We start from the raw sequence: 10000 nt of genomic DNA, 5'->3' as shown, positions 1-10000 counted from the left end.
GAGACGCAGCTGCGCTCACCCTGGTCACTCAGTTTACATAACGGTCCTCACCGGCGTGAGACGCGGTGAGAGCCATTATGTTCCAATGCACTCAGGCACTGAGCAATAAGATAGACTCAGACACACACAGGTGCACTTTAGCATGTCCTCTTGTTAATTCACGCAAACAGACAGATGCAAATTTGTTTTAGATGCACACACACACACATTAATGTGCACTCTTGCATAGCATCATGAATGTACAGAAGGGTATGTACGCTAACTCCTTTTCTAATGGTTACAGACACATGCATACTCAAAAAACACACACACACACACACACACACAGGTGCACTGATGCATTTCATACTTATATACAAATGTTGACAAATGATGGCACACAAAAGTACTCTCATTCTCACACACACAAACGCACACAGGTGCACTGATGCATTTTATCATCCTAGTATATGAATGGATGTAGTCCTTCATTTTTAAATGTTGACAAATGATGATACACAAAAGTACACTCACTCTCTCTTACACACACACACACGCACGCACACACACACACGCACGCACACACACACACACACACACACACACACACACACACACACACACACACACACACACACACACACACACACACACACACACACACACACACACACACACACACACACACACACACACACCAAGGGCTCTTACATCAATGCCATTCTCTCCTGGTAGTCCATCAGGGCCGGCCTCACCAGGCTCTCCCTTCTGTCCCTGTGGTCCAACATGACAGTGTTAATATTACTGATGGTATTCACTCTTATAGTATTTATAATGTGCATGTGTATACTGTAAGCAGGAACAGGTCAAAGGTCAAACTCACAGGTGGACCAGGGAGCCCGGCATCTCCTGTCTCCCCCTGAGGACAAACACACAATTCAGGGGTTACTAGTGTTCACAGTGTGTGTGTGTGTGTGTGTGTGTGTGTGTGTGTGTGTGTCTATAAGCAATAGGGGTACAGGCCTTTCATTGTTAAAAGTGTAAGTTAAGTGTATGTTAATAACCTGTGCTCACAGTTTTACTTTGACCACATTAAATACTACAATGTAAGCTCTGTTTGGCATTTTGTAGCAATAGTTAACAGGCTAATAACACCATAACAATTTTGTTTTTGTTATATTTTTTTCTAGCTGGAGGATGTATAGCGGTGGGCAATTTAGCTAACACTGATGCAGACTAGATAAATAGATAAGAAAGAGAGAGCGCGGACTGGCCTTTGTTTATCTGGGATTTACTGCACTGGCAGGATCCCATTTCAGGTAAAATAACACATCTCTTCCTCTACCTTCCTCTACCAAGCCAGATAAGAATGTTTAAAGGAGTTAATAAAACAGCCTTTTGCTCGAGGTGTAGATTTAATTAAATAAATTGGATAGTAAATACGTTATATTGCCGAATGCAGTCTAAAATGCACAACACAAAACATCCAGAGGTTAACATTGTTAATAATGTCTGCTTGTGTTCAGCTCTTTTAGCATAGCACACTTAAATCTTACCAGCGTTATAAAGCATATTTTTTAACACAATAAGCGCTTTTAAACGGTAGAAACATATCACATTACCGCTAAATTAGCCCCCAACCTGCTGTCAGGAAGGAGCAAAACGGAGGCCCCTTCTCACAGAGCTCTCTCTTCATAGTGAACACTGCCCTTTTGTACGGCCGTATTTTCATTAGCAGCGCCCTCTGGTGGTAAACCTCCGCTACTGCGGAGATGAAATGTAGGTATTTCTGTCCTCCACAAAGACCGTCTTTGTGGCAACCTGTGGCTGTAGACTAGATGGGGGTAGATACTCACATCAATGCCGTCGGATCCAGGAGTGCCAGAGGGGCCTGGGAGGCCGGGTTGGCCCTGAGGTCCAGGTGGACCTCTCTGAAAGAACGTAAAAGTAAGTTAAAAATGATCTGAACTATGTATATCTTGCATTAGCTTAATATGATAAAGAAACATACAATTATTTTTAATAGTAGATACGAAAGAGTTCACAACATTGATTAATTGAACAAAGAAAGAACAACTTTTCCATGTCATAAAGTAGGCCTTTGGATAAATGTGACATAACCAAGTTGAATAACAACATGACAAAGATAGCGTGCTGTTTTTATTTCCCATAATGAAACAAAACACGTTGGAAGTTGCTGATTGAAAGTAATTGATTAAATCAGAAGAAAATTAAATCCAGCAGAGCATGTTGCCCGTGGTTGTCTATGGCACCAAACGTTAGGAACCAGCACACAAACAACATAATTAATTAAGTGATATTTAATGAAGAAAATAAGAAAATGGCGCGGAGGTGCCTGGGTAGTGGGTGGGGGTACATCATTATTTGTCCCCATTACCCCACCCCTCCACCACTGGCTTTCCACACCCTACCCCACAGACATACCCCACACCACCCACTCCATCTCCATCTCCCGATGTGTTGGTGAAACTTACACTAATTTCCCTTCACTTCATTAATAATAAATCAAAAAAGGACGTAATATTTTACAGGTCCTATTCGGGGTCAAACCCTTTACCGGGGTCACAGATTGCAGATACATGTGATTCCGTGTGGCTCTTTAAGACATTCCTTGGCTGTCTCTGTTTGAATAGGGGCTTTCACACACAGGAGAAAGAGTGGTCTTGTGTTTGTGTACCTGTTTGAGTGTGTGTGCGTGTGTGTGTGTGTGTGCAAGAGTATGTGTGTGCGTGTGTGTATTGGTGTGTGTGTGTGTGTGTGTGTGTGCCTGGCTGCCTAAGTGAACTGATTTCTAACTGTCATGGCTGCTGTCTTGCTGTTTCGTCAACGAAAAGTAAAAAAAGAAATTCCTTGGCATTGTGCAATATCTCTGAAAATATGATAAATAATAAGTAATTCCCGTGTTCCACTTTGAAACAAGTTCTTCGGTTGAGCCTGAAACAAGTCCACAAGCCGTGCAGATGATATTCTTGATGATATATATATTTTTAATAGAGCAATCCAGGTATCAAAGGAAGCTTTCCCCCACCACTCAAAAATGTGAAACATGAAAAATCCAAGCTTGCTCATGAAACTTTAAACACACATCTAACCAACTCAAACTTTCCTCACTGCAAAATGCTCAATGTTCAACACGGCATTCGCATCATCTCCACCGACATCAAGGCACACATCCACAACAATACGTACATTATACAGTTTCCAAGTTCAACGAATGACCCCGTAAAAACCAAACTACATTCATGGTCCCCTGGTTGTTCTCCAAGGGTCCACATCTCCCCTTCGTCCAAACCCCCATACAACCCAACATCTAATGCCCAGGTCGGGCCGGTTTGGTGTACCCAACCTCCCCAGGACTGCACTCACCACTTGGGCCAGAGCCAGGCACAGTGTCTGCAGGATTACCCAGCCCGTCAACAAGGCAGAGAGCGTGGCCATGGTCCCACTCTGCTATCCCTCTCGCCTCGGTGAAGTAAATCCGGTCCTGGTTCTCCTCTTTCAGTTCCCTTAAGCTCCTTCCCCGGGCAGGCTCTCTGCTACACTGTGGGGCCGCAAAACTGGCCGAAAAAAGAGAGGGGGGAGGGGTGGGGGCTACAGGAGTCCGGCTCAGGAGAAGGAGTGCTCTCTTCTGGGGGAGAGAGGTGGATGGATGGGGGTGGCTGGATGGATGGATGGATGGATGGATGGATGGATGGATGGAGGGGTGGGGGGCGTGGGTGGGTTGTTGGAGGGGAGGGGGGGGGTGGGTGGATGGATGGAAGGTAGAAAAAGGGTGGAGAGTGGAAATCAGTGGGCCAGAGAGGTGAAATCCAGCAATGTGCACGGGTGCAACACACACACACTCACCACACAAACTCTCTCTCTCAGACTTTCTCTCACACCCCCACACACCCTCCACACATCTCTCTCTCTCTCTCTCTCTCTCTCTCTCTCTCTCTCTCTCTCTCTCTCTCTCTCTCTCTCTCTCTCTCTCTCTCTCTCTCTCTCTCTCTCTCTCTCTCTCTCTCTCACACACGCACAGGCATAGACACAAGCCGGTGGAGGGAGGGGCAAAGCCTCTTACTCTTAAGAATGGGTTATTTTAGAATAGTTAGAATAACCCTGCTTATTATATAGGTTCAACAAGCTGATTGGTTAAAGATGATATTGAGCTCCGCCCAGGGGCTGAGCTTTTGGAGAAATTAGTGCAGAGGCAAGTCCACCGAAACAAGATTAACATGGTAATGGGGATAACTTGTCAGGAAGGTAATTGAATGATTGAAGGATATGATATAATATTATCATTCAAGACTATTGATTGCAGAGCTATAATAGCAGATTAGATATTTCATCACACTCATAGTAAAGGGCCTCAAAACTGTTAAAACTGAATTGATGACTTCCGATATGTACTGATATTTGCTGGTTACAAATTGCAATAGCATTAACATTTTTATTTCAGCATTTTTCAGTTGAACAAAAACTCAACCCTGCCTCCACCCTGATTGTTGTAATATTGCATTTCTGTCTCTTAAATTAACTCGTATCAACATAGTTGACTATGCAACACAAATCATTGTTAATATTTTAATATTTTATCTTATTTTAATATAGTAATAATAATTAGTTGAAGGGGTATTAAAAATGCAATTGCATACCATCACCAATACGCATGATATGGTAACAGTTACTTAATACAAATTTGTGTAATTTCAAGGTGAGTTATCTAGAGAAATGTGGAGTCTATGCTGTCTACGTGTCTCACACCGAGCCTGTTGCTCCTCTTTGAAACTGTGTGCCCACAGTTGTCATCCGTGCCAGCACTGGCATCGCTACAATGCAGAGTCATCTCGCCTCAACATCCAGCAGGTCCCTCATAAATCACCTGCCTGGCTGTACAGCAATCTGTCCACTTGGCTGGGGGAGCCTCAGGCCTCCGGGAGGAAACGCTCTGCCAGGAAGCCCCTCATATCCACCAGGTGTTTCGGATGTGGGACGTGCCAGCGCCCAACTGTTCTTCATCCACCCACCGGTTAAAGCCTGGTCAGAGTTTGTGCTTGCACTGCCAGCCCGCGCTTGGTCCTGTTACTTGTTGCCTATTGGACCCGGCCTTGGCGATCAATGTGATGGCTGATTCATCTGCTGTAGCATGTCTGCTGACACACTGGTGCTTCTCGAACCTGGGGTATACCAGGTAGTGTATCAGAGGTGAACACACTAGAGAAATGCACTCTGTGGAAGTGGATCATGATGTCAGCACCCATTGAACCACTGATCACGAATGAGAGGGTTTGGACACCCATGGGCACTGGGAGTGGTGCCAGAAGGGGGCAGAATCAGTGGTAGCTGTGAACTAAGCAGGCAACCCCTGTCTGCCACCATGGTGCTGTGGATGCTTATTATGCCTGTGTGCTGTGGGCTGACCTGGACTCTAGTACTGCAGCAGAGCAACACCTGGGTATGCCAGGTGCCTCCCTAAAATTGGACGGTGATCCAACACTGTCTGGAAAATGTACTTCTGCCCGGTCTGCATTTTTTGGCTCTTTGAGGTCTGGCTTCCAGTTCCTGCTATAGCGGGGGAATTGTATCTGTAAATGTTTGGTTGTTGTTTAGATTGACTGTGACAAAGTGACAAAATGATTTACGTCAAGAGAACATAACTCAATGCACAGAATATTCAACAGGGAAACACAGGAGGAATGAGGTAGCGTTGTGCTTAGGACAATACAATATTAAGAACTTAAATGAAATGAGAAATTAATGAACTTATAACGTCAATGATAAGAAAATAACTCATGGATGACATTGTTCGCAAGAAGACTGACATGCAGGCCTACACTGAGGTTATTATCTTATAATACTAATTTAATTCCAAATGCATACAAAAAGTGAAGACTACACAATTAAGAATGTATAATGATATAATAATGTATAATGATAAAATATAGATGAAGTAGAGTCTCTGAATATTAAATGGTCGCTGAAATCGCATATTCTCTGTTTATGTGTAACATTGTTGCCCTCTGCAGTCAAGAATTGGCACTACTCAACCTGTTTTTCTCCATAGGGCAACTCCCAGCTGTTTCCACCATATTCCGGTTTTTTTTTTCCGGCTGGTATATAAGTGGAACTTTCCGTTGTCCAGAGTGGGCCTATGCTGCATTCTATGTTTCATGTACTTTTACTATTTATTTGATCAATGATCAGATTTGGGTCACAGCCCACAGATACCTAATCACGATTTTAATCATTCCGATGTGAAAATACATCTTACAATATAGTTGATCAAATTAGTCATCACATAAATCAGTTTTAAACACCCTTTGACCTTAACATTCTCTTAGAATCGCGGCTGGCTGTCCCTTTTCCTGATGGATATGACCATATTAAGCATATTTGTCTTTTAAATGACATCTGTGTCTGTTATAGTGATCTCTCTGTGATTGCAATGTCTCTATTGGCCCAGAACCGCTTGAACTGGGCACCTTCTTCACAGAGACTGGCTCTGTTTCCTCCAGCGGGACCTTCCCTTCCAGGACACTCTTTTGGCGCGAAACCTTGTTGGGTTTTCAACTGAGCCCATGGATGTGTTCCCATGGTCTGGTCTCTTCACTTTGTTGGAAGCAGTGCTCTCTCCATACGCTTGATTGGCTGGAGGTAGCAGTGGCCCAAAATCACAGAAGCCTGGATGATTCCTGATTTTCAGTTGTTTCCATGGCTCCTTCAAACCAAGGGACCAGACGCCCTCGCAAAAGTTCAGTCCCTCAGGCCATAGTCAGGGATAAGAGGGACCTCAAACAGAGCTGTCGTGTGCTTCTCTGTCGTCCTCTAGTTCCTCTCTGTCCTCAACAGCAGTCTAGGTGAATACCTGGTTGAAACGTTGTTGCTGTTGCCAACCGGCTCACTGTAGTGACGGCAAAGCTTCTCTCGCAGCACTCCGGGAAGAGGCCGGGGAGAAAAGGTCCATCTCTGCAGTGTCCTCTGCCCTGGGTGTAGTCACGCACGGGAGGGTGGTTCCTGACAAGAGAGAGAGCCTTTAGAAGGTCAACGCTGCCTCTGCAGGCCATGGGCGATGGAAGCCAGGAGAGCGGGGTCTTTCAGGGACAGCAGGTCATTCACCGAAGAGAGAAGTGGACACTATTATAGTATTTAGTATAAAATATGTGCAGCGAAAAACATACTCTATGGCCTTATGTAGTAGTGCTCTGTGAGTGTCATTGAAACCAAGTTATTCAAGTATTGGAATTATCCTTCCATCAAGAAGATTAGGATGCTTAAATATTCTACATAATACCCACAAATTGTAATGTGTCACTGTCTTACAATCAGCTTTTTATGTCTCAAAAGAAATGCCCGCACAGACTGCATCAATGCAATAACACACAAATGATTCTCTTTGGCTCCCAGCTTCCCACATTACCATCCGAATAAACAAACGTAATTGGACAAATGCAAAAAGGACGGTAGCAAGGAAAGGATCCCTGGGCTGTTGTTCAGGGTACAAAGGGGTCATGCGGTCATCTGAGGATGTGTGAGGTTCATGATTAATAACCACATGAAGAGAGGAACTTCATGAAATCACATGGTTCCTATGAAGAATATGATGATTATCCTGAATTGGCATCTTAAAAACTTGATACAATTGAAAAAACTATTGAAAAACCCATACAAAGGTGTTTTGAGGTTGTCAAATTACAGACAATTTATGATTTAGCTATCTTAAATGGTCCTAGGTCTACCCTAACATTACATTTCGATTAGATTAGCTTGCTATTTTATTCATAGTAATACAAAATATAAAGTAATAATCATATAAATATATTTAATCAAATGCCCAGTCCATCCAACACAAGCTGTGAACAATCAAAGTAAAGTAACACTTTAACATGCTTTGAAATGTCCTTTACAATAGTACATCCCAACAGGAGATACCACCCGGCCACAAAGCCATTGGACAGCAGAAGGAGCAAGTGCACCTCCTGCTGGTTGGAAGGAGGCAACTAATTAAAAGAATACGACCCGCGTCTTCATACAAAAGCTAGACGCTGTACAGGTGTGTTGTGTTATGCAATTTAAAAATTAATATCTATATAACATCTGAATGTTACCAGTAATGTAGAAATAGGCCTGTATTCAACTTATCTCTGATATTAATATTTGGGGGGACAGTATTTAATTCTTGAGAGCCTCTTCCACTGTGCTTGAACTGAAACAGACAACTTAAAAAGATTATAATGAATTATTATTATTTACGAAGGTAATATTATTGTCCTTTGCTATTTTTTTTTATAGCCAAATAGCGTTAATCTGAAACTTAAATTAAATTCAATTTGGTATAAAAAGGCTTGTCTTTTATTCACTTAGAAACACATTTATAAAGCAGTTTTGAATTCATGAGGAAATGCTCAGAATAAAAACTGCGCAAACAAACGATTACTTCTGTAATTGATATGGTGTCAGCGAAACAATAACAGAAAACAGTCATTGATAGTTAGAGGTAACCATAGAGTTGAGATCATATGAGATCGGCCTCCAAGAGCCCTCGTAACGATCCAGCTCAATGAATATTAATGAATTAATGAGCTCAACTGAGAGCCAAAGACTCAAGAGCAGACTTATGCTCGTCCTTTGAGCATCTTGCTGAGCAACAACAAGAGTCACTCCTTTGCTAAATGAAAGAGAGAACGAGACATGGATATAAACCAGTATAGATGGGAAGATTCTTGGCACTGTCTTTTTTCTCCAGATTTATTTTTGACTTTTTCTGCATCAACAAGCAAAGCACAGACTGTGTTGTTGATCAGTATAGATGGGAAGATTCTTGGCACTGTCTTTGATACAGTTTTTTCTCCAGATTTATTTTGGACTTTTTCTACATCAACAAGCAAAACACCGACTGTGTTGTTGATCAGTATACATACGGTTGTCCACTAGATGGCAGCGTTAGCAAACAGACTTGCTTGGTTGATTTGGAACACAAAGCTGTACACCACATTGAAGATACTTATAATTATACCTCCCATGGAGGTATAATATATATATATAAAAATTATACCTCAATGGGAACTGCCACACTCCATGCATTTGAGAATTTGTACCTTGCATGCCACAAACCTGCGGCACAAACTGTGCCACGTATAACTAGTGCAGTTTTGGTAACCGTACGGGGGGTTGACGAGTTTATGTGTATCTTTCGGCGTCTCCCCCAGCGGTATAAGCAAGTTGACCCAGACTCTGTGAACTCGGTGCCAGCAGTTCTTCAAACTGTCTCTTTATGGTTTGAGGTGAGGGCAGGCATCGGCTCTTTGAGAGGCACTTTCTGATGTTCTGTTACGTTTTGATCATGTGCACGCTCAGGTCTTGCAAGGACTCAAAGGAGTGGCCGCACTTGAGGACCTTCTGGGGCGTCCTCTCTGCCCTCCATCTCCACGAGGGAACACTTGCGGGGCTTGGACCAGCGCTTGCCCCGGCCCTCCCCCCCGTTGTCGTTCCGGTAGTGGCCGAACTCGTTCATGTGCACCGTCAGGCCCACCAGCGTGTCCTAGGCTGCGCTGCAGTCCTTGCAGCGGAACCTGCTGGCGCCAGTGAACATGGCGCCAGCCGTCAAGCTTTTTGTTCTGCCTGTACAGCTGCACCGTGCTGAAGAGGCTGGGCTCTGGGAGGAGGTGGTACGGCGTGTGCTCCAGGGTTTACGCCAAGGCGGCTTGGTGCCAATCGTAGGCCCCCTGTTGTTCCCACAGTTGTTGCTCACGCTGTGGCTGTTGCTGTTTGAGTGTCTGGTCGCCGTACCAGTGTTGACGCTGCTGGTGTTGGTGTTGGTGGATGATATGGACGCGTTGCCACTGCTGTTCGTGCTGCTACTGCTGGAGGACGATCCCCTGGCTGTGAATGCTACTACCGCTACCCTTGAATAAACTTGGACCGCCACCTCTTTCAACACAACCAAGTAATTATAATCAAGCAGAATCATAAAAATATCTCATGTTGGCTGAAAAATGTGATGTGTGTGCCTGAATAGGAA

The 10000-nt window shown here is 43.8% G+C and overlaps 1 protein-coding gene across 1 annotated transcript in view; it reads right to left on the bottom strand.

Moving 5' to 3' along the window:
• Positions 1 to 3438, bottom strand: part of col9a2 (procollagen, type IX, alpha 2) — a gene marked incomplete at both ends in the record, with an annotated part of 19957 nt that extends 16519 nt beyond the window's left edge. The window contains 4 exons of the mRNA XM_084485148.1: positions 691 to 753; positions 863 to 898; positions 1836 to 1910; positions 3367 to 3438. Of these exons, the coding sequence (XP_084341274.1) occupies positions 691 to 753; positions 863 to 898; positions 1836 to 1910; positions 3367 to 3438 (246 nt within the window). The remainder of the gene's footprint in view (positions 1 to 690; positions 754 to 862; positions 899 to 1835; positions 1911 to 3366) is intronic.
• Positions 3439 to 10000: the final 6562 nt, after the last annotated feature.

The sequence above is a fragment of the Micromesistius poutassou genome, assembly GCF_964030765.1.
Source record: "Micromesistius poutassou genome assembly, chromosome: 20".
NCBI classification, from domain to species: domain Eukaryota; kingdom Metazoa; phylum Chordata; class Actinopteri; order Gadiformes; family Gadidae; genus Micromesistius; species Micromesistius poutassou.
Note: the sequence above shows the minus strand (reverse complement) of the source record. Positions and strands in the feature narration are given on the sequence as shown.